The 26,539-nt window shown below is 36.7% G+C and overlaps 2 protein-coding genes across 8 annotated transcripts; one reads left to right on the plus strand and one right to left on the minus strand.

The window, feature by feature from the left end:
- Nucleotides 1-425: 425 nt before the first annotated feature.
- PGAP5 (Per1-like protein PGAP5) lies at nt 426-20,893 on the minus strand. Of its 7 annotated transcripts, none has more exons than XM_022066623.2 (11): nt 20,736-20,877; nt 19,985-20,138; nt 19,149-19,292; nt 18,883-19,025; nt 15,288-15,358; nt 13,670-13,844; nt 7,791-7,957; nt 5,611-5,693; nt 4,823-4,945; nt 4,328-4,468; nt 426-2,880 (listed from the first exon to the last, which is right to left on the minus strand). In XM_022066623.2, exons 3-11 carry the CDS (start codon nt 19,245-19,247, stop codon nt 2,719-2,721), a joined length of 1,164 nt encoding a protein of 387 aa, XP_021922315.2. In that variant the 5' UTR covers nt 19,248-19,292; nt 19,985-20,138; nt 20,736-20,877; the 3' UTR covers nt 426-2,718. The 7 variants fall into 7 exon arrangements, with proteins under 7 accessions (XP_021922315.2, XP_021922340.2, XP_087210169.1 ...); XM_022066648.2 differs by having other exon boundaries at nt 20,539-20,873; XM_087354043.1 differs by having other exon boundaries at nt 20,443-20,873.
- Nucleotides 20,894-20,972: 79 nt separating this feature from the next.
- On the plus strand, nt 20,973-23,494 carry Prosbeta2 (Proteasome beta2 subunit). The gene is made up of 5 exons (XM_087354048.1): nt 20,973-21,086; nt 21,422-21,749; nt 22,301-22,468; nt 22,901-23,052; nt 23,260-23,494. The coding sequence occupies exons 1-5, from the start codon at nt 21,025-21,027 to the stop codon at nt 23,384-23,386; spliced, it is 837 nt and encodes a 278-aa protein (XP_087210174.1). The 5' UTR covers nt 20,973-21,024; the 3' UTR covers nt 23,387-23,494.
- Nucleotides 23,495-26,539: the final 3,045 nt, after the last annotated feature.

Consider the following 26,539-nt stretch of genomic DNA (forward strand, 5'->3'; position numbering starts at 1 on the left):
GTTCGGTAAGCCATCTAGTTAGTTAGTTAGTTAGCATACCATGACCTACCAGTACTGTTGGGAATAAACCTTTTGTGTGCTGAAATTGCAAAAAATGTGTTACACATTTAGATCAATGGAAAGTCCAAATGTGCCTCTGATTTTGTACCAAACAAATTAATTTAAACAAAAAATGAGCTGCACTATGTGCACTGAATTACATGTGAAGCAACTAGCATGCTACATATGTTAATCAAATTTGAAGGGTTAATGAATAAAATTATTTAATTACACAACACATCATCATGTTTGGTGTAATTTTGGGTCTAAAATGGAAATAAAATGGTTTTTCCAGCACACTATACAAATATTTTCCCCTCAGCACATTACTACTTTCACAAAATAATATTCTGTAATCTCAGAAGAAATTCAATGAAACCTCCTGCTATAAGCATTCTTCTTCTTTATTACGCCGTCTCCTTTACAGGAGGTTGGCGACATATTATGAACAGGATCCTTCCATCCTTTTCTCGGACTGGGTCCTGTTCATATGTTTTTTAGGCAGGTGATACAGAAGTGGTTTGCCATGCTAAAGCAATAAATTTAAAGTAATGCCAAATTTTCTCAGACATGTTTTAGAAATGATAATGGTCTCAAATTATTTCTCTGTACTACAAGACACAATTCATGCAAATGTCAAGTACCATATTTTTAACCATTTTATAGTCACAATGCAGAACTCTGCACCTGATAAATATGTTTATGTTATGGCTCAACTGGATGTTCAGACAAATTGTAAAAATTACTGCACCTACATTATTATTCACATACTGAAGAGATGCTTCCAGCACTCAGTACATCTGGCATACTGCTCTGTTTTAAATACAAAGTCTTAGGCTATAAATGGCACTCATATTTCAAAGAAACATTATGGTGTGCATCCTTAACTGTTACATTCTTTTCATTTATTTAAATATATTTTTGCTACAGAGGTAAGGACAATTTTAGTTTCAAATTATTTCCCATGACCTATAAAACCATGTCAAGAAACAGATATGATATTAACAGGAAAGGTTAAGGAAACAGTAAATTGTTTTATATCCTGTAAAAATTTGATCTACAAGTGTATGCTGTTTAAGAGACAAACCTTAAAATGAAAGCATTAACAAAGTATAATTTTTATGCTGTTATTCATAGTAAAGATACTATAATACCAATGTCTAACCTAAATATTGCAGTCCAATTTATAAACAGTATAGAAAATGTATAAAAATTATATGGCTCATTATAATAAATATTACATATTCTTTTATGATTTACTACAAAAACTGAAGTTTCTTTTGAGCTTGATGTTAGAAGCCCACAATAATTACATGACATAGAGAAATTAGCTGGTATGATAAAGTATACCATGATTACACCATGAATGAAAAACAAATGCTTTGAAGGTGATGTGCAAAAAATGCTTTAGGGCTTCGGTAGTAAATTTATATGTTCCTGTTTTTAGTATCATGAGGTGTACTCAATGTACATAAATAAGTTTCAGTTTAGGTTAAAAAGGAAACACAACTAAAATTCCCTCTGTGCTTAATTAAACACCACAGCATGAAGGCTTGACACCATATCGATTGTCAAAACTGCAATTTTCTGTTGTGTGAGTGTGAGTTTAGATTGTGTGTATTCATGTTTTTGGGGATTACCATGCAAGCTGAACTTACAAATACTTCACAGCCCACTGTTGTACAAATGCGGCATTGCTACAATTACATATTTTAATTTTATAAAAGAATGTTTGTTTTTGTTTGTTTTCTTAAAAAGAAAGAATTTGGGGGGGGATAATCTGTTTCTTACGAGGATACTTTTTATTTCAAAATCTTAAAGGCAGAGGTCTACAAGATATGTAACAATTTTTTGTAAGGATGCAATTTTTTATTTAAATGTCCAAAATTAAATCTGTCTAGTGAGGCCTAAATGCCTATTTGAATTGCATGTGGTAGAATTAATGATTAAAGAATCTTATAAATATGAGATCAAATTAAATCATAATTGTTTACATACCTCAAAATTCCTGTTACATTTTTGCACACATAACAGCAGAGATGAACTGAACTTCTCAACTATTGTATGACTCTGGCTTTCATGTGTGGCCAACTGCCGCCCCAACAACTCACAAGGGCATGCATCTGTAGGAAAGCCACCTATATATACAGATACCTGCAGGCAGCATCACACCACCCACCCACCAATTCACAAGAGGTCCATCATCATCATCACCCTGACAAACAGAACAGACACCACCTGTGACAAGGCCAGCTGGGCCCCAGAACTACAACATATTAGGTCTGTTCTCTAAGCCAATGACCACTCCATATAGGACGTCAACAGAATATTCAAACCCAGACTAGCCAGAAGTACCAGAAAAAAGCATACACCCAAGGGATCAATGATCACATCTCCAGGCTACTGCAATAACACAATATTCACATAATACAAAAACCTATCAATCAAATGGCTTCCAAATTAAATTCTACTAAAGATATGCAAATCCTCACTACAAATTACATGTTTAAAAGATCCCATGTTCCTGTGGCAATGTAAGAAGGCTGTAGTGTCACCACTCCTCTTACTACAATTCTGTACCTTGCAAGACAAAATAATCTCTTCAACATGTATGTCACATACAAGGTATTTCAACAGAAATAATATATAAATCATTTTAGATGGCAATTATAGAGCTAACTAATTGGTCTTAAACCATCGTGTATGCCGGCACAACCGTCGGTATGTAAGCATTATCCAGAAAAATAAGAGAGCTCCTCCAAACATGTACAACCAGATTACTGTGGACTCCCGTGGCATTGCACACTTGGAAACAGCATAGTTGTTTGGAGTGAACACTGCCTGTAAAAATGAACACTCAAATATAAATTCCACAGCCATTTTAAGTAAGTTCAAAAAATGGGCTTTTCTGTTGACACTGATAAACCTAAAGGATTCATACCAGAATTTTTTTATCAACCGAATAATGCTAACTGCTATGAAAATAATTATTGCTCAAGTCAATATGGGAATTTAATCTGAAAGAATTTAACTGCAAATGTCCAACCTCAGGAAACCTACGTGTGGCACTGCTGCAAACAGATGTGGGTGACTAACATGGACAAAAGAAAAATATGGCAAGAGTTCTGTTAGTCTGAAAATCATATACTAATACAACAAGCATGTGTTGTAAAACTTATGTGGGCAATATAATAATACAGCATACAAGAGGACGATATAATATACACTGCTACTCATCTGCAATTCACAATGACAGGAAACTAAATATCTCTAACTGTACGGTCAGTCATTTTCAGTTATGGTTCTGACCAAGAAACTTTATCCTAAAGAAACTGAAATATTTCTGGAAAGTGACAGTAATGCTTTTCAGAGGATGAAGGACAGGAAATGTTAGCAGATAAAGCAGAACAGCTGTTACCAGCTCAGCAACAAGAAGAAAAAGAACAGGATGAACAGCAACAACAACAACAGTAACAGCAACACCAATCAGAATCAACCTCATAGCGAAATCTGTAATTTCAGGCTGCGAATAACAGCACTCAATTCCTTGTGGAAAGAAAATCAATGCTACACCACACAAACAACACCTGTAGTCCACTGGATATTTTCATATTATTATTTGTAGGAGTTATCAAACAGCTGATGGTGTAGACAAACAGGTACCATCACCAGTACTTCAACAAACTCAACAAATGGCCTTCTCCACTCCCTGATGTCAGTGAATAAAATGATTCTCTCTCTGGCATCAATTGTACAAAACAGGATAATGCATATACAATAGACTGACAGACTACCAAGCAATAATGGCATATCACTTCTAAACATGTGACAGTAAAATAAATTGCCTCTTCAAAGACTTATTTTCAAACATTATATTCCTGAAAAGAAACATGTAAATATTAGTACAGACCCTAAACACCAAATTTCATCAGTCTGTCAAATAGTATCAGAGATAAAACATGATGACAAAATAGTCTTTCTATTACAGAATCATCATATGTACTTTGTACAAAGAATGCTTTGAAAACAGACATACTTGAAACAATGAAAACTGTGTATTCTCTTTATCCTGCACCCTGTAAAAATGAAGGGACATCTTACAATTAGAGTCAGTAGGAATTGGGGTTTTCATGGCAGTTACTCTGAAGATGGCTGTCTTCTGGGTTGTTGCGCAATGTAGTATGGTAGAAGTTTATCGACGTTTCAGACGTCCTTGCTTCTCCATCATCAGAGCAATGAGTAACTCATTGCCCTGTTAATCATTTAAATAGTCTGAAGCAATACTTACTAGCATGAAACTAGGATTGTCCTTATTTCTCCAACTGAATGATGGGAGAGTCCACTCATGAATGTCTTCTCTGTGTGTACGATGACAGCCATGATGTGTGTGACCAGTCACAATAAGACGAGGCTTCAAGATATCCAACAGCTGCAAACCACATCATTGTCACAGTACAATAGAACAAAAGTATGTATAACACAACTTGGCTGACTGATTCATTCTCAGTTATTTAACAGTACTGTTTTAGACACAGAGATTATACAGCATCAAACTGCATAATCTCTGCAGCTGTTACAGTATTGTCACAAGAGGTGACTAGGTAAGGATATGGAAGGAGACAATAATGGTATACCTGAAGGTGTTTATCAGTGTGCTGGTAAGTCTGAAGAAAACAATGAAAACATCTCAATCAGGATAACCAGTATCCCATTCAAAAATTCATACCAGGTACCTCCTGAACACAAATATAGTGACGTATTTTATTCATAGACAGGAACAAACCTGTTCTGAAGATTCTTTCGAGACGCACTCCCACCGCTCACGAAATTTCTGCGTCTTCTCATCCTTGGGTGCTTGGTCAGGTTCGCTGCATTCAGCATCTGACTCCCGGTACATTGGGAAATGCTATAAGGAAAGTTAAAAATATTAGAAACACTACCCTCTACAGTGTTGCTTCCATATGCAAAGCAGTTACCTCATTTGCACCTAAGAAGAATTAAGTGACAATTACAATTTGTACTCCTCCCCCAACTGTCAGGGTGACCAAGTAAAGAAGAATGAGATGTGTGGGGCATGTGGCATGAATTGATGGGGCAAGAGGTGTGCACCGGTTATTGGTCAGGAAGCCTGAGGGAAAGAGACCACTGGGGAGACCTAGACATAGATGGGAGGATGATATCAGGTGGAATCTATGGGAGATAGGAGTTGAAGGCAACTGGATTTTGCTGGACCAGGACAGGGACTGGTGGAGGGCTTTGGTTAGTTCCGTGATGAACCTTCGGGTTCCCTAAGCCATCTAGTTTGTTAGTTAGTTAGCTGTGTGGTCAACTCAAGGTACTATATGTGGAGCAACATTTTAAACCAGAGTTAAAATAAAATAACAAGGGAGGTGGTTAAATTCTAGGGATAGTACCACTTTTCTTTCCTTAATAGTGTAAATTATTAAAGTCTGTTTTCACTGGAAACTTTGTAACACATTTTATTGGTGTCTGATGGTACAGTGACAACTAAACACATATACATACAAAATTCAAACATTAAACTCAGTTTTAAAAGACAATAATACAGACCTGTAGTAAAATGGGGCGACTGTACTGGGTGAGATCCATGCCTCGATCGCATCTGCCCACTCCATTCGTACACTTCAACCTTCCTGCAAAATTAATTACAGTATTATAGAACAGATGTCATTCTGTTGAAAGTTGAACTCCAAAGTACACAAATTTTCAGCACAAATCCTAAGAAAAACACAATTTATAGTTTCAAGAATAAAATGCACAGACAGTCTCCACTTTATGCACTTCTTGAAAGAATGCATACAAACATAGATATTACATGTCAATAAGAATTAGGACTGTGGTCTTCTAGGCTGCAATGCTCCATATTCTTATACCAACTTTTTAAAGGCACCTATACATCTTTAACAGAGAAGACAAATTCCTCCAAAATTCATGTGTCCTGTGCTAACCTCATAGCCTGCAATTATTTCACTTTTATTAGCTACCAACAACTATTATTCACATTTGTCATTTATTCTGACATAAGCATTTCAGTCTTACTGCATCAATTTTAGTGAAACACTGGTGACAAATAAAAATAAAGGCTGCTGAAGACAGTACAAGCAAAAGTCCTCCAAAATCTGGTAACCACAACATCTTAACCCAGAAGATCACAATTTCACAGTTCTTGACTCATCACATCTGAATGTGATTGACATGAATGAGGGCAGCTGGGTTTTGGATGCTTCTGCACATCTACTGTCATTTGCCTTCATGAGCCAATTAGATTCAAACAGCTAGTGCACAAAGTATTCAATGACTTCAAGCATAAAGCAGATACCATTCGTGTGTCTTTGATTGCGTCAGTCACTATAATCCAGTAACATTTAATAGAATACTCTAAAAACTAAAATAAACAACTAGCACAATTATTATGATTCTTGTTGCAAGATTTGAGGCCCTTATCCTTGGAAATAGACACCACTGGAATATAGGCCGAACAGACCCCAGAGCTGTTCTGGGTATGATGAGAGAAGTTCCAAAGCCCCTACACAGAATCTAATTCTGATCACACAATCAACAGCAGCTGTCATTTTTACTGCTAGAAGTACATCTCATACTTTTCTATAATGGAAGGCCACTAACTAACTAACTAACTAGATGGCTTAGCGAACCCAAAGGTTCATCACCGAATTAACCAAAGCCCTCCACCGGACCCTGTCCTGGGCCAACAAAATCCAGTTTCCTTCAACTCCTATCTCCCATAGATCCCGCCCGAGATTATCCTCCCATCTACATCTAGGTCTCCCCAGCGGTCTCTTCCCTTCAGGTTTCCCAACCAGTACCCAGTGCACACCTCTTGTCCCATCAATGTGTGCTACATGCCCAGCCCATCTCATTCTTCTCGACTTAATCACCTTGACAATACTGGGGGAGGAGTACAGATTTTTAAGCTCATCATTATGCAGTTTTCTCCACGCCCCATCGTCTTCCCTCTTAGGTCCAAATATCCTCCTCAACACCCTGTTCTCAAACACCTGCAATCTGTGTTTCTCCCTCTGAGTGAGAGACCATGTTTCACACCCATACAAAACAACAGGCAAGATTATTGTTTTGTACACTTTAATTTTCAGGTTCTTAGAAATCAGACAGGAAGACAAAATATTTTGGACGGAGAAGTAGCAAGCATTTCCAGAATTTAATCTCCTCCTAACTTCCTCATGAGTGTCATTTTGATTTGTTATTGTTGTTCCCAGATATTTGAACTTTGTAACCCTTTCAAAGGACTTATTAGCTACCCTAAGATAATTTTGCCCACCTGTCTTCTGATGACGAGATACTAACATGTACTTCGTTTTTTCTGAATTTACTTCTAGCCCCACCTGTCTACTAGCCTCTAGTAAAACTTCTGCGTTCCTCTTTATTGTATTCATATCGTCCCCCAATAAATTAACATCATCAGCATATGCCAATAGCTAATGTGTCCCATTCAATTGCAAACCCTCCTGCCTATCTTGGACTTTCTGATAGCATATTCTAGCGCAAAGTTAAAGAGCAAGGGAGACAAAGCATCTCCTTGTTTTAGACCGTTCTTGATGAAGAATGTCTCAGATACATATTTACCTACTCGAATTTTGCTACAGGTTTCATTTAAGCACATTTTTATTAGACTCACTAGCTTCTTTGGTATACAAAATTCAAAAATAATATTATATAACACTTCTCTCTTCACAGAGTCATAGGCCACTCACTTGAAATTTTCTGCAGCTGTAACTCCGCTGGACGGCACAAGAAACAGCCATCCCCTTCCATTGCCATGCTGTTTACCAATACAAAGTGGTTGCCCTTGACCGAGACCAGCCGTACAGACTGGGCATCAAAAGCTGATGAGAAGCGTTCATGCAGGTAAGGGCTAATCCTAAATAAAGATGTACACAACATTTAAATACAAGTGGCCATGGTGTCCACTACAAATTATGTACATGAGTGGATCAAATCCTTAGGCCAGTTGTCGTAAATAAATGTTGCTTATTGTTACTTAATTTATCTAATGAATGCGCCAAAAGGTGAGTCATGAAAGTAACAACATGAGAAGTTGGTCAAATTAAGGGCATAGTGGTATGGACATGCATTACACACAAATTACAATAGGATTCCTCAGACAACAGAAGAATAAAGGCACCGAACAAATAACCACTGGAAAAACAAATGAGGTGGAAAGACCAAGTTAAGTCAGCAAAAATGTACAACTATGGAAAGAGTGTGTATGGATAGAAGACAAGTACTTCCATAAGGAGAAAGAAGAAAGATGGAGGCAATGACAAAAAGACAACCTACTAACTAAACTAACTCTGTGGAGCAGTCTTTAAGAAACTGATAGTCACTCAGGCAGTTAATTAATTCTCTAGATTTTATGGAATGAATTCATTCCAAACCCTCTCATCATATCTCCTTAATATCAATTTTAATATTATCCTTCCATCTTTGCCTCTGTCTCCTAAGTGGTCTCTTCCATTCAGGCTTTCCAACCTAAATTTTGTATGCATTTCTCATCCCACAAAATTTTCTGTATGTCATACCCATCTCATCTTCTCTGATTTGATCATTCTTTCAATATCTGATACAGCACAAATTATGAAGAAATTTTCTCCATCCTTTTGTCATTCATCCTTCTTAGATCCAAATATTCTCCTCAGTATCTTGTCCTTCCTTAATGTGAGAGACCATGTTTATACCAACACAAAACAACACCTAAGATTACAGTTTTGAATATTCTGATCTTTAAATTTTTTACAGCAACCAGGTAGACAAAAGATTCTTAGCCCCATGATAGCAAACATTCCTCATATTTAATCTGCTCTTAATTCCTTCATGAATGCTATTTTTAATCATTACCATCACACCCTGGCATCATAGACAGATGGAAAGATTACTTTAGTAAGTTACTCCAGGTATCGACTCAATTCCAGTAGAACTAATCCATGCAGGTGTTAGAACACTGCACTCATAGACAGATAAGCTAATAATCTTGATTTAAAACCAGGAAGCTTTACCACAACTTGTCCCTATCCATAAAACAGGTGACAAAACTGAGTGAAGCAACTTCTGAGGTATCTCTCTTTTGTCGTCATACAAAATTTTATCCAATAATCTGCTGGTACAGTTAACTCCATTTATGATGAAACTATCTGGGACAATCAATGTGGATTACACCATAAGAGGTCTACTATTGATCAGATCTTTTGCATTCGACAAATATTAGAGAAAAAATGGGAGTATACACCAACTATCTGTGGACTTTAGGATGGCATATGACTCATAAGAGAGGTACTATATAGCATAGTGTAATTGCGTCATATTGTGAATATTATAACAATTATTTATTTTAATCCGTCTGATCACAATATAATTTTTATTTAAAATTTCTTATAATTAAGATAATAAAATATCATTCATGTTCCATATCGATTGATCGATTTACATTTCGGAATATTTACACATGTTTCGGTTTTTATAAAACCATCATCAGGTGTAAAATATATCTAAGAACTTAAAACTCAATTATGATTTCTGTAGTTTTTTGGTGATGTTTCATTACGTTTGTTTTTCCATTTTGGGCGAAGGTGTTGTTTTTCTTAAATGTTATTAGATGTACATATCGGCCAAAGATGTAGGAGTGAATGTCCCGATATGTCCAGAAGTACTAGTGTCTTCGAATAGGTGTGGGTCAAATAAAAATTATATTGTGATCGGATGGATTAAAATAAATAATAGTTACTATATAGCATTTTGATTGAGTTTGGAATACCAAAGAAACTTGTTATGTTAATTAAGATGTGTATGGATAGGGTGTCTAGTAGAGTTCGTTTTAGGTAAACTTCTGTCAGATCCCTTCCCAGTTCACAATGGCCTAAGATAGGGGGATGATTTATCCCCAAAGCTCTTTAATTTTGCTCTTGAACATGTCATCAGGAAGGGCTCGAATTGAATGGTCTGCACCAGGTACTTGCCTATGCTGATAATGTCAGTCAGTTAGGGGAAGATGTGAGTACCATAATTAAAAATGCAGAAACTCTCCAACAGGCTAATAAAGGAAATAGGCCTAGAAGTAAATGTAGACAAAACTAAAAACAAGGGTGTAATACAAGATCAACATCAGCAACAACAGTGGAACATGATAAGTAACACATCATTTGAAAATATTTCATAATTTAAATATCTGGGAACAACAATAACAAATAGAAATGAGGCCCATGATGAAATTAAGAGTAGAATGCATTAGAGAAACGTTTGTTTTCATTCATTTCTGAAACTGTTATTATCTCATTTGTTATCGAAAACACAAAAGATCAACATCACCTATAAAATATTTACAGCAGTATTATCTAAGCATTTGGAGCTTCAAGTTAAAGATTGTTTAGGAGACTACCAGTGTGGTTTTAGGAAAAACCAATCAACAATTACCAGATTCACTGCCTTAGAACTACACTTGAGAAGACATGCAAACAAAACATCGAAGTGCATCAACTATATATCAACTTCAAACAGGCCTACGATACCATAGAAATCAACTAATAGAAATAATGAGAGAATTCAGATTTTCAGTTAGTAAGATTGGTGAAAATGACCCTGACAAATACTTGCAATAAGATGAAATTACAAGGTAGGGTCTCTGACAGCTTTGAAACAGTGACGGGCTTACAACAGCTATTTAACATTTGTCTAGAAAAGGTCATTAGAGCAATCAAAACAAACCCTGGAGGACACATCTTTAATAGAATCTGTCAGATACTCGCATACACAGATGATTTGGTGGCGCTGGGAAGAAGTTTGAAGTACCTCACAGAACCAATGGAAGAGATAATTACTGCAGCTAAGAAAGTAGGCCTTGAGATCAACAACACCAAAAGCAAGCACATGCTGAACAAGATGAGCGGAGCCAATGAGCCTGGGGTAGTAGAGATTGCTGGGAGGGAATTTGAAAGGGTGGAGTCTTTCAAATATCTAGGCTCCTTGATCACAAGCTGTAATGACATCCTCACAGAAATAAAAGCAAGAATTGCTGCGGATAACAAATACTACTACGCTCTAGGCCAAGTTCTCAGGAAAAGGTACATCCACCAAAACCTTAAAGTGCGATTGTACACTACTATAATATGACCTATAGTATTGTACGGATCCGAATGCTGGACTTTAACATCTCTAGCTGAAAGACTGCTTACGTCCTGGGAAAGGAAAATTTTAAGGCAGATTTTTGGTCCAATATGTGACAATGGCCTATGGAGAATTAGAATGAATATCGAGCTGGAGAAGTTGTTCAAAAGTTCAGATATTGTAGCTGTAATAAAGGCAAGAAGGATAGAATGGTTTGGACATATACTCCGAATGAGTGCTGATAGAGGATGTAAGATGATCATCAATAGTAAACCTTCTGGCAAATTAAAGAAAGGGAGACCGAAACTCTGGTGGATCGAAGACGTGGAGTCTGATCTTAAACAGACGGGTGTAAGAGGCTGGAGAAGGAAAGCACAGAATAGGGAAGACGGCATCGATCGCAAGAGAAGCCAAGGCTACACTGAAAGGGCCATAGTGCTAAAGAAGAAGAAGCATTAGAGAAACGCTTGTTTTCATTCATTTCTGAAACTGTTATTATCTCATTTGTTATCGAAAACACTTGAAGATCAGGATATATATAAAAAATTATTTTGCCTTTTGTCTTGTATGGTTATGAAACATGATCTCTTACCTTGAAGGAAGAAAGCAGATTACAATTGTTTGAAAACAAGGTGCTCAGGAAGATATATGGACCTAGGAAAGATGAAATAAGTGGGAAATTTAGAATATAACATAATGAGGAGCTGTGTGAATTGTACAGATCACCTAGCATAGTGAGGATATTGAAATTTAGGAGGTTCTGTTGGAATGGACATGTAGCACGCATGGGGGAGGTGAAGAGTGTATATTGAATTTTGTTAGGGAATTCTTCTTGAAAACAACCAATGAGCAGACCAGGAAGCAGACGGGAGGATAACATCAAAATGGATCTTAGGAGTCTCACTGTGAGGTTGGCAAATGGATGAAGTTGGCTCAGGACTGTGGCCGATGGTGGACTTTGGCATTATCAGTGTTGGTACCTTCGGGTTCTACTACCAGGGAGATAGTTACCATCACTCCCAAATACAGGTAACCAAAAGTTACACAACCCGTATTAACACATTTGTTGATCATAAAATAAGCAAACAAACAACTATTAACACTATAAAAAAGACACTAGTGCCAAACATGTTTCAACCACAAGAGGTCATCATTGGTAACAACAGGTAAATTAATTCATTTAATCAAAATGGTTTAGAAAACAAATCATGAAGTAGAGTATTTTACAAAAGCATATTAAGTAACACTACACTGGATGTTGGTTTCACAGGAGTTTAACTCTGCACTTAGCTATTGATCCAATGGTCTGGTGGCCGTAGCTGGTCTGCGACGAGCTGTGGTTGTGTCGTCTGTACCTGTGAACTCCAACGAAGCGTGGGTGTTTGTTTGCTTAATTTATGTTCTAATACACTACATGGTATGCAAAGTTTTAAGTTTAATATTTGTTGGTGGTTGAAATTCAGTATAATTTGACTGGATTAATAAACATGCAATATCACAGTGACTATACAAGAGCCCATGTAGGTCATGTCATGTTGTAACCTGCTCACATGGTATATCAGTTATCTTCAATTAGTTGAAGTGTAAGGATATCTTTTTTATAACTGCAATGGACATTCATTGTCAAACACTACCTGACATCCTGTTGTTATTAACTATCCAGAATGAGTTTAAGGATACATTTCCTGATTATCCTGTGCCAAAGAAATCGACAATATTAAACTGTGCATTTCAAATGTCACTGCAGAATCTCTTCACCAGGTTGCATCAAGCATGAGAAGAGTATAAGGAGCAAAATACATTAGCCCCATCTAACCTAACTTCCATGTGATGTATCTCATGTTCACAGACTGGGTTCTAATATCTAAGAAATCATGATCTAATCATTATATCTATATTGGATGAAATGCTACCTATTTTAAGGAGACCACGTTATACTGGAATAACCACTACCAGGGTTAGCCTTACTAAAAATGGTGCCCTGAGTGAATGACCCCTCTGCAGACCATTCTTGCAACATGAACAGTTTGTATATTAAGTGATGATTATCAAAATTATCGCACACAATGATACGACTAATAATTTTGCTGCTTTACATCACCTTATGAAGCTTTCTGGGGCCCTATTAAGTTCTTTCTTATGTTCTTATGATTTGGCTCTTATAAAGCAGATGATTATGAGATACGATGAAAATGATTTTGAAATTTAGCAATTATTATAACAATCCACCCCAATATTTGCTTTGGACTGAGGTAAACCAGAGAAATCTACAGTCAAGGGTAGCCAGTGTCCTCAATGTGAAGCTATCACAGTTTTGAGCTGAAAACTTTGATCAGCAACCACAACAGCTGACAAACACGTATATCAACAGAAATATGATAAGAATCAGCATGACAACTGAAATGAGGCACCACCTGAATTAATCTCAATCAGAGCAGTGTCTAACATAAATGATCACAATGTTAAGACAACTCACCCGTAATGGAAACCAACATCATGATTCCCAACCACAACGAACATTTGTGAGCCTGCTGGCACCCTGAATAAGTCATTGAACCGGTTCACATAGTATGCAAATTCTTTCTCACTGCACCAGAGCCCCTCATCAAACAGATCCCCTGCAGAGAAAAAAGCAGTACAGTAGGGCCCCGCTTATCGGCGCCCTGCTTTTCAGCGATCCGCTAATACGGCACTTCTCAATTGCATACATATACAGTAGGGCTCCACTTTTTCGGCCCCACGCGCTCAACAGCTGAGTCAGAGAAGTGCGTCCGGCGATATTTTCTCGTCACTGATTCAGTCTGTTTACATCTTTTTTGAGCTCCACGTGTTTCTGTATTTATGGCAATTTTTCAAAGTTATTACATAGTATAAACATATTAATTTTCAAATTTATATTCACCAATCACTATAAGCTGAGGACGAAAATATTTTAAAGTAAGCAATGTGTGTACTACTGAAATTCATTTTACTTTCATGTTGTTTTCTTAGGCCTAGCACTATTGTGCACTTACTATTTGATAGCGTAACATCTTATTAGGCTTTTATATGCATTTCCAAGTGAAAAAAGGCAAAGGTCCGCTTTTCGGCAATTTTCGCTATTTGGCGGGGGTCTGGTCCCAAACCTGCCATATATGCGGTGCCCTACTGTATAATACAGTGTGTTTCTTAAAATCCATTTGTTTGTCACCTGTTTGTATAAGACAAAGGTCACCTGATAAGACTGTTATTTTGTGATTCTATATCAACAACTGAGGTTTTGTAGCAATGGGATCTTAACAGGATAATTAAATGATAAACTGGGAGTGATGTGGAAGTGATCATGGCCTATTTTAAGATACTGCATATCCCAGTATATGTGTGGAGGGGCTGAGGGTAACCAGTCCCATGCTGAGATTTGAACCCAAATACCTCCTAGAAGAACCTGCCAGTCCACTGAGTGATGGATGTCAGTCCCTAGGTAGTAACCAAATGTTACTGTGTAGTGTTTAACACTTACACAGACATATTAGCAAGAACGTAAATTCCTGGCACAAAACACTGGAATAGAAGTATAAAAGGAAAATCTACAAAGGTCTGTCCTGGATTAAGTTGACTCTGTGCCAAAGTCCCACATTATGAAGTTATATAGGGGAATAAGAGCAAAGTTCCACACATCTTTAACCTCAACAATATATCAAAATAATTGACCACTTCAGCCTAAGGAAATAGCCCTAAGTACCCAACAGCCCGAGCACCAAAATGGATGAGATGGCAAACAGAGAAATTCTTATCACTACACGGAAGACATTTTACTAACTCAGCTATCTTGGCAAAATGTCCCAGGGAATCAGGAATTACCATGCATGCTATGCTTTTGCTGCATGGATTACGGCAAAGATGGTTGAAGGAGGGGCACTGTATGGACTGATAAACCCAGCATGATAACTAAATACATCCATGATGATAGTCAATATTATAATTCAATAAGAGGAGTTTATCAATAAAAGGAAAACATGAAAGGCAAGAGAAAACAGGCTTCTCAAATAGTGAGCCAAGAACAAAGACTCCTGGCATTTTATGGTTCAAATTTCCAAATTTTGTATGAGACTCACCAAGTACAAATACAATATCTGGATTGTGTATTCCCATGGCTGTCTGGAAGGCTCGATACATTTGCCATTCTCTGAAAATATACAAACTTATACCATTAATAGTCAATATAAACTGTTCAGTAATCTATAACAAATATTTGCAGAATCAGTAACTTTGCTAGTAGTACAGAGGATTCTCATTTCAACTAACATCTGGTTGGCTATACATTTGACAAATTATAAACACAACAATTAAAAATTAATTAAATGCATTTAATTTAAATTACAAAATTCAGAGTAACTGACTTAAATGGGCTTGTCATGTGGAAAGAATGGGTCAAGAATGCATTCCTAAACTATTAATGTATTATACACCAAGATGAGAGAGATCCATTAAATGCCTGAAGCTTTGTTAGAAAGAGCAACCTATTCAATAAAAAGATGGAATTGACTGTGTAGACTACACCTTGATACTGATGATGACTAACCTCTATATTTATGTGCAGATATGTTGCCACCACATATAAATCACATCCTTCTTCATGGTACACATTATACTTCAAATTTTCACAAAAATATTTGTTTTCTAGATTCTTCTTCCCCTTAAATTCACATATTTTTAATTCATGTACTTTTTGAATGAAGTGCTTGTGATACCATTTGATCTCAGAAATTGTCCCTTTCACTTTTTGTGTAAGACCCAGATGCAATCATGTCTTTATCATGAGCAGCAATGCAAGTGAAACATCTTCAAGCTGAACTTAGTTAAATATGCAGAAGAAATCAAAAATACAGCTACAGAAAAGAAGTTTGATATTGGAAAAACACTAGCAAGGGACTGAAAGGCACTAGAAGACTCCCTCACAAAAGCAGACATATCCAGATGATCTTCCCAAAACCCAAAAATGAAAAATTTTTGGAGGTGAAAACAGGGTTACAGTTGATTACATATGTATGCCATGCCATAGCACAGGCAGTTAGTTGCTGGCTTCTCACCACAGAGGTCTCAGTTCACAATCAGGAGAGTCCATATGGGATTTGTGGTAGACAAAGTGGCACTGGGACAGGATTTTTTGAGTCCTTTGGTCTTCCCCTGACAACATATTCCACTGATGGTCCATACTCACTCATGTATCATCTGGAGATGGACAATGGGCCCATCAGTGGTTGCAACTCCACAAAGATATAGTGTCACCCATTGTAACAATAAATACAGATGCATATATAAAGCACAAAAACCAGACAAAATATTTTTCATAAAAAGCATCAGTTTAAAGCTCATGAAATTAATAAATCTACGTTCTGAAATTCCAGGGACAGCATTCATGGCAAGGCAGAAAGTCACAAATAAAACATGTCCATACTCCTAACACATACTTGTATAAGGTATTCTTTCACATGAAACATGTCCCTTTGAGATAACATGATGTTCTGTTATGTGTTTCTGTTAAAACTGCACATGAAGGTGAAATAATACTAACATTTCTATGTTTGCTAATTAGTATTTAACCTTTCAAGCTGGGAGAGCCTGTGTACAGTCTGACAGCATTTAAATGTCCCCATTGGTAGTATACAAGCAGTAAATAAATTCTATTTAAAAATACTCCTACTAGGTCTTTTAAGTATCTCTGCAATATGTAACCAGTTAAATATTGGTTTAAAGGGTTAAACCAATATACCATTAATAATATGAGATGATGTGCAATTATGTCTCTATTATCAATAGAACAAGTCATATATGTTACATATTTCCATTTCAGCTAGTAAATATGGTTCCCTTTTCATTTTAAATTCCTAGGTTTGTAATGAGACCACATTTGATTGCATAAACACCCTGTACTTCTTATACAATTCAACACGTGGACATCATACACCATAAATTAGTTTTTTTCTGTAAATACGTTGTGTGTTTCATGACTGAACCACTATTTTCTGTGTTGAGAACAAAGGGACCATTTGATGAGTGCCTCCATGTTGTACACTTCATGTTTTCTTAAGACATTTATTATTTGTGTCCTGAACCAATCAATCACTGTTCAAATTTTCACAACCTATTTCACTAATATCGATTTTAATATTATCCCCCTGCTCATATCTGGGTCTCTCAAAACACTTTTCTTGAGGTTTCCCAATCAAAATGTTATATGTATTTGTTCTCCCCATTTTGTTACATCACACACCTCTCTCATCCTTCGTGATTTAATAATAACCTAACAATATTAGCTGAATGCAAAATCTCTTAATACATAACTTAGTTCAGTAGATTGTGTCTAGTTTATGGCATTTAGCATGTACTTAGGGCAGATAAGTGAAATCTTGTCACAGTATACATCTATTAATGTATTCCTAAGACTATACATCAATCTACACATTTTTGAGCTACATACTAATAGAAATTATAAGCTAAGGTAAAAATTATATAAAGTAAAATAGATTTTTAAAAACCTAAGACACAGGTGATTAAGAGTTTTACTACATTTTCACATTCACACCAAGATACACTAATTTTAAATGTGATTTAGATATATTATTAATTATGTAAAATTACCCTGAAAAACAAATTAAACCCAAAATTCTTTGAGCATGCTTTCTTCACAAAGTGTATGACCTGAGGGTGTCCTCGTGACTTTTGTTATAACAAGCTTCATACAACTAAGGCCGGGTGCAAAGGGAGCCACTAGCCACCGCCACTTGTGGCTGCTACCTGTGGCTAAACACGACCACTAGTGGTCGCCATTTTATGCAGACATTTTCCCCAACCGCGCGTCAGTAACACAATGGACTCCGATATGGAAGCATTGGTCACAATACTAATAATACGACAACGCCGACGTAAACGACGACAAAGACAGCGCCGTTTTTGGGTACATCCAATATTGCCAACTCACAACGAACACGGCCATTTTGCTACACTTTTCGAGGAGCTAAAGAGGCACGAAGATAAATTTTGTAAGTATTTTCGAATGAGTTTGACAACATTCAATGAATTATTGTCCTTGTTACAAGATCGTTTAAAACGTCAAGATACCAACATGAGAGAAAGCATACCTCCTGCAGAAAGACTTGCTATTACATTGAGGTAGTGGTTGGGGAGCTAGGAATGGTGGTGGACGCGAGTGGCTGCATTTGCGCGGGATAAACGGTGGTCGAACGCAGCCACAAGTAGCGAGACACGGCCACTACCGCAGCGTGTGGCCAGGTTGGGCCACTACAAACGACATGTCTGCGCTGAGTCTATTAAAACTGCATACAAAACACAGACCGCAGCTTGTGGCAGCCACAAGTGGCTGTGGCTAGTGGCTCCGTTTGCGCCCGGCCTAATGCCACTGTAATGACCACTATTAGCATCATAAAAGAAGTAGGATTTGAGGTTTTCACAATGATGAGTATGTAGATGGCTGTCTTCTAGGTTGTTGTGCTGTGTAGTCTGGTACAAGTTTACCGGAATTTCATAGGTCCTTGCTGCCTCCATCACTACCCTAATGACGGAGACAGCAGGGACCTCTGAAACGTCGGTAAACTTCTACCAGACTACATGGCACAACAACCCAGAAGACAGTCATCTTCATCACAAAACAAATCTGCTCAACATTTCAACTCTTTAAAGTGATCTAACCTTCTCAACTTATCAAACCAGTGGCCTTTGCGGGATCCAAGAAGATGTGTGTCTGCCAACAGAAGAGCACGAACTGGTTGCTCATTTTGTCTTAAATTAATTGTGTTGTCAGCCTTGTTTGGGTCCAATTGTGGCCACCAACACTAAACACAAGAACACAAAGAAAACAAAGTGGATTATTTGTATAAAATCACATTTGCAATGGTAAGAACATTGTATCTGAATTGTTTTCAGATACTGTTAATATTGTATGCTGTGTCATTTACCTGCAGTAAAACAATATAGTAAATGAGGAATTCACAATAGAACACAAGTCCTAGTGCAACAAGAAAACACTTGGACAAGTAAGTAACTCTAAGTCCCATATTTTCATCTTCCAGAAAAGATTACTTGCATTCCAAGTTCTCAGTCTGCAAATAAACTCAGAAAAATACACATTAAAAATTTATCAGAACAACAGAATTATATATTAAGTGTGGAACACTTAAAAAAAGCTTGATAACATTTTGATGAAGAACAAGTCATGGATGTATTCATTTGATATGAAATTGAAGTGGTAAAGTTCAAAGTCCTGGTTCCCTACCACAACATAGAAGAAGACAGCATAGTACTCTCATGGTACTTTGATAAGTGATGCATGTCATGTTGTTCATCTGAAGCTTCTGCTTGACCATCTTGTACCACCTCATACTACCATTAATGGCCATATTATGCAACACTTTTAAATATGTTGAGACCTGTCAAGTTTCTTTATAACAGTGCAAACCCTGTGACCATTATGAAGCACATACTGTGCTGCATGAATGAGTTTTGTAGTACTGGCACACCCTCCTTCCATGGACCTACACCCATATGACTGCATTCAGTTTAAAGATAGCTGCATTCAGAGTTGCTGTTGAGTAGTCTGGTAGAAGATTATCAATGTTTCAGAGGTTCTTACTGCCTCCATCATCATCATCTTCTAGCTGTCTTTTGGGCTATAGTACCATGCAGTCTGGTTATCACCCTGATGATGGAGGCAAGAAGGACCTTTGAAACACTAGCAAACTCCTACCAGGCTATGTGGTGATAAAACCCAGGAGGCAGCCACCTCTGTACTCACCACTGTGAGATCCTCAAATTATATTTGCATTCTGTTTGTTTGGGTGTAGCAGTCATTTCAGGAACATAGTTTAACAACATATGCAGGGTTCTAAGCATCTGCCTCACTAATGGAAATAGTGTGATAGCCCAGATGATGGAGAAAGTAAGCACCTCTGAAACATCAGTAAACTTCTACCAGCCTACAAGATGCAACAAGGTTTCATGAAAAACAAATTTACTTTTACAGAACCAATACTTTAAACATCCATAAACTCCTAGACAGTATTCCTATTGCAGAAAATGTGAAACTTTCACGTTTCCATCAGTTATTACACTAGACACAAAGATTTAAGAGTATAAAAAAATGTGGACTTAGGTACCACAATAACATAATATAATTTCATTTTAAAGGTTGCAAAAAGGCACTGATCCTAAAAACAGCATTATCTCATTTTGGATACGTATCACTTATCTTACTTTTAATTATATACTTATTATAAACTGGATATTTATTCACACACATGCTGTAACAAGTTCCACATCTTTGTACTAAGAAATATGTATGGAACGTACATAAATTCTATCGTGTTCTTTTCTCTTAGAATTTGCCTTTTATTTATATTTCATCGTACAAGACACGGATGAGCAACATGTCAATGCACATACACAGTACTTGCTTCTAATGCAATATTACATAGTTGTGACAGTCCACTACAGTATTACAATATAATTACACAAGGGAGCATCACAAAACTATTAATCTAATCTACCTCCTCCGCCATTTAAAATTATTCCAATTCCTCCGAAAGCAATACAAGTTTCATAACACTCAATTGCTTTAAATAGGGTAAAGACAGAGCACCATTCTTCTTCTAACCTACTCTTGTATTTTCTCAATCACAGATATTACCAAGTATTGTATTGTATCTACGTGGTGTGTTCACCACGCACTACCACCACAGATAAATTAAACATAAAACACAGTAAATTGCTATTAACTGTGGTAGAAATTCATGACTTTATGTTGATTCTCGCTTCCAAATACGTCATATCATAGTCATGGCGTCTGTCTTGGTTCCAGAGTTTGAAAGGCCTGGGTTTTCATTTGAAAACTGTCAAAGGTAATAAGAATTTATTAGAATTTTGATTGCAATAATTGTAAGGACTATTGCGCTTTATTGTTAAATATTGTTGTATTATTTTTAGTGTAATAACAACAAAATTTACTTGAAAAAGAACATGCATTGTCACGTCTGTGAAGTATTATGGACAAGTGGCACAGCATTTTAATCTTATTCAAAAATAAATGTGAAATAATTTACGTTTTTCCTATAAACATCGATTGAAGCGTTGTGTAATTGACAGTGATTGCTTAGTGATGTACTTTGCCAGAGGTGTCCTGTAACAGTGACCTGAAGTAAAGGAGAAAATCTCATATATTAATGCCATGTTGTAGGAATGCTTTCCTTCAAAGTAAAGGGTTTCCTGTACCCAAGGCGGTGAAGACGGGAACAACAATAGTTGGAATAATATACAAAGATGGTGTAATCCTTGGAGCTGATACCAGGGCTACAGAGGATGTGCTTATATCTGATAAGAATTGTGCCAAAATTCACTATTTGGCCCCAAATATGTACTGCTGTGGTGCTGGTACAGCAGCCGATACATCTAAGACTACTCAGCTGATTGCATCTCAATTAGAACTTCATCGACTAAATACAGGAAGAGTTGTTCCTGTTGTCACAGCAAACAGGATGCTGTCACAGATGTTGTTCCGTTATCAGGCAAGAGAAACATGATTATAAATGTGCACTGTATTGTTTGTTTCTGCTTAGGTTTTCATGTGACATATATATGGCAATATTGTATTTGCATAACAGACACTTCATGTACAGAAGAATCATTTTGATTCTTATTCTCATTCAGACAGAAGCTCTACAAGTTTATATTTATACCAGAACTTATCCAATTCCATCATGCTCTTTTCTTTTGAAAGTGGCATGTCTGAGGAGAAAGGCTGATTTTTGCACAGTAGTTACTGGAGGGGGGGTATGCATACATAAAAATACAGATGGTACATAGGGGACACCATTTCCAAAGTTCTATACAAGCTTTGATATTAAATGCCACATGAGAAGTAATTTTCTGCTGTCCAGTTTGGTTTTAAGGTTGGGAGACATCAGAATATATGTTTATTACTGCCTGCAAATCAAAAGACACAGATATTATAGAGTATTGTTTAACAATAGATGGCATGTTAAAGGTATGTACAGACTATTTCAATTGATGTAATTCCATTGTCAGCTTTTTTTAGTCATTTTTGCTTTTGCTTTAGGGCTACATAGGAGCATCTCTTGTCCTTGGTGGAGTCGATAACACTGGTCCACATCTGTACTGTATCTACCCACATGGATCATCTGATAACGTGCCGTATGCCACCATGGGCTCTGGTTCACTTGCTGCAATGGCAGTGTTTGAATCCACATGGAAGCCAAATATGAATGTAAGTTTCTGGTCAAATTTCTATCATTTGTAAGATGAGAATTCTGCAGTATCCAGATTTTCACTTATACTAAAATGATAAGTGAGTGAATTATTCAGAAAGGAATGAAATGTTCAGATTATGTTACATCTTTATAGTGTTCTGTTAAATTGGCTCTGAAGTCCAGTCTGTATCTCATTGAAATGACTAGGAAAACACAGAATATAAAAGTATTTCTCCTAACCCAAAAGGAGGGAAAAGCTAGAAAAGAAAAATTTAAGGACTGTGGGACATTAATGTTTTTTAATAGTAAAACTAATTTGTGAATAAGTATATTAGAATCTAGCCAGTTTTTATAAGCATCCTCTTCCTCTCTTTTCCCCCCTTACAACATAAAATTTTGGTGTTCTTACCTCTGGTAATGCAGTGTTGCAACTATATTGTTGGTTACAGGAGGAGGAGGGGAAACAGCTGGTAAGGGATGCTATTGCATCAGGTATCTTCAATGATCTTGGATCTGGCAGCAATGTGGATGTCTGTGTTATCCGTAAAGGGAGCGTGGATTACCTCCGCCCTTTTGATCAAGCAAATGTCAAGGGAAAGAGGTTAGTTCATGTTCTGCTTATATGTGATACAGTTGCTTATTGATCTACTCTTCAATCTCAAGAGGTTACAATATTTACAACCTTTGTTAAACCATTCTGGGAACTGGCAGTTTCTGTTTACATGTAGGTACTCAACAGCCAGCAGCTTTTAAACAGTGATCAGTCATGAAAGGACAAAGATGTAACTTTATCACATTTGTTTTTCAGGCAGGCATCATACAATTACAAAAGGGGTACTACAGCCGTATTGTCCAGCAAGACTGTGCCTATTGACATTGAAGAAGTGTCAGTTCGCACAATTGAGCCAGCTGAATCAATGGACACATCCAGTTAATCTTCACATCATAAAGGGAATAGAACTGCTAATCCACTGTTTTGGGATGTAATCTCTTTTCCTGTCTTTGAAGCACTTTATCATATAATAAAGTAATTTCCTAAATTATTTATAGTGCATATTGAATTAATCCTCCAAACAGATAGTGCTTTAAAAATATGCCAGTTTAATTTATAGTTTTTCCACGTTTACTTTGGGGTTAATTTCACAAATTTAATTTTGAAAGCGGTGATTCTAGATTTAATGGAATAACCACATAATCCAGACTGGGTTCCACAGAAAATCTTAATTTCACATTTTTAACATGTTAAGAGAAATGAAATTGCCGCAATTGTGCAGTACACTGATTTGGTGCTGTTAGTAAAACACCTATACCTAACACATGCTTGCCAAATCAGCACATCACAATAAATAAAAGAGGTATCCATAATATATTGGTACATTTACTGTAGAGACATGGATTAATTCTCACAAACCAAGTTTACTTTCGTTCAAGATGTGTTGATACATTGAAATTGTGAGGAATAAATAAGTAGCATTACATTATTTTCACAGCTACTTTAAGTGCAGCAAACTGCTTTTGTATTTAATTGTGCATTTTATGATGAATCTGATTAATTGGACGCAGATTTAAGAAAAACAAGCATGACAAGCTGGTACCAAAATTTCAAGCTTCAGTATTACCATCCAGACACAGCAGTGTACTGCTATAGGTGCAGTAAATAGTAAAATGCAGAAGTAATGGAATCATTTGTCCTTGGGGTTTACATGTCTAGTAATATCAGTGCTGATGAGCAATGTGTCATACACAACAAAAGTATTACCAAACAGTCCATATTTCCCTGCTAAACTTAAAGGAATCTTGAAACTACTCACCCAGAATGTACAGCCAATGACAAGTTTTTTAGTTGAAGTTTGGGGTCACCTAGCATAGTGAGGATAGTGAAATTTAGGAAGCTCTGATGGACAGGACATGTAGCATGCAAGGGGCTGATGGTGCATACAGAATTTTGGTAGGGAATCCTTCTGGAAAATGACCACTGGGCATAACATCAAGACGGATGGTGGGCTGTGAGGATGGCAAATGGATGGAGTTGCCAGTGTTGAACCTGCAGGTTCTGCTACCAGGGATTTGGTTAGTTAATGAGAACAAAACAGAAAGATTATATGTGCAGTAAATCTCTTGAATGTCATGGTATAGGTTAAAAAAGTTTTCAACATCACAAATAATAATAATCCGTGGCATAACAGCCCTATGAGAGCCAAAGCCGACTAGCTGACTGCTGGCCTCACGTTCACATGCCTAAGCAGAGGTGAACGATCATCCAACCAGATATAGGATGACGTGTGGTCAGCATGACGAATCCCCCAGCCATTGCTAGTTTTCATAACCAGATTACGCTACCCATTGTAGCTCCCCAATTTCCTCACGATGCTAGGTTGGCACCTTTCAAAAATCTCATGAGAAATTTCTTTCCCTGAGAGTCGAACCAACGCGCATTCTGTATCACCGGTCCGAAGCATGATGCCTCAGACCGCGTGGGACAACATCACAAATACTTAAATGAACTAAATTGGTAAAAGTATGTTAAATGCTAGAAAACTAGCAGCGGTGGTAGCCTGTACCCAAGGTATGGTACCATCTTGTTCGAGTAGTCACAACATTCTACACTGACAAACATATGTTGATAAAATGATGCAAATGCCTAAAAAATGTGCTGGATGAAACTGTAAAAGTATTAAACACCCTTAATACCAGGTTGCTTAAAATTCTTTGTGACAAAGTGGGCAGTGAATATAACTGCTGCTGCACACAGGAGTAAAGTCAGAGTTTTCAAGCTTCATATAGAAATATGTCATCTTTGTAGAGCACCCACCTTATCTGTAACACTTTAACAAGTGGCTCATGGTTTCAGAAATATACTTACTTGACCAGTATGTTCAGATTAATAAACTAGACCTCTTGTTAAAAAGGAAAAATCTTCATATTTGCTACAAGGGACTATTGCTTCTTTCTGAACTTGAATTATAAACAAAGAAATCTGATATGTTTTTGATTTTGAATGGTATTACCAGACTACACGGCGCAATAACCCAGAAGACAGCAATCTTCAAACTCACCACTGTGAAAACCTCAAATCCTACATGGTATTAGTAACTTTTGATTTGCACTGTCAAACATAAGCCAAACACTTATCCAGCTCATTTGACATTCATACCAAGAGAGGAAGACAAGTACATGTAGAATTCGTAAAAATTAATAAAAATACTGTGCTATTTACTTTTAAAAAACAGCTGGTCTTCACTTAAGAAAATACCTTCAACCATGTAATCAATGTATAAAATACAATACTATGTGCCTTACTGACAGAAGATTCTTGTGCTCAAAAGCAGGTTCCTTTAAACACATCTTAATTAATAACAGAACATATACTATTGCATAGTCATAAACCATTTTTTGTATTCCAGACACTATACACAAATTTGTCAAACAGTTTCAGATCTTAATGAGATCTATATTTTGTGTTCATGCATATTTAGTATGATCCATTTCTAAAAAACAGTTGCATAACATCTAACCATTTTCATGTTACGTGGCCATTTGTCACAACCAATGCATAATAGTAGCAGTAATAATAAAACAGTATTGACCACCACCACTCTTGACATTTGCTTGGAGGAACTGAGGAAAACCACAAACATCTACATTCAAAAGGTATCTAGTATCTTTGGTCTGTGGTCTTCTGATTGTGGCATTATGTAATCTTGTAGGTGGTTACCAAAATTTTGGAGGAACATCAGGGTACAAGATGAAGGTAATATGAAATCTGAAATGTTGGTAACCATTTACATGTTTACACAGCATCACACCCCAGACCACCACAAACTGCATGAAGAGATCAATTCATTCTCAGTGACTAGGAATGAATATAAAGATGTGCCTAGCAGGTGGCAATAAAATGCAGGCCATCACCATAAATCCTTCATGGAATTACTATGAACAACATTCAAAAGGGATATGTTTTATACTGGTGCAAATGTTTTCCTTTTAAATGAGTGTAAGAATGATAAAGGACAATTCTGATATCCATATAATTGAAATAATGAAAAAAGTGGTATATCCATCACTTAGTAGTATGAAAAATACATTAA

Source organism: Zootermopsis nevadensis, unplaced genomic scaffold (genome assembly GCF_977971745.1).
Source record: "Zootermopsis nevadensis isolate Lab colony 2312 unplaced genomic scaffold, Znev_1.0 Znev_ptg000022l, whole genome shotgun sequence".
NCBI classification, from domain to species: Eukaryota; Metazoa; Arthropoda; class Insecta; order Blattodea; family Termopsidae; genus Zootermopsis; species Zootermopsis nevadensis.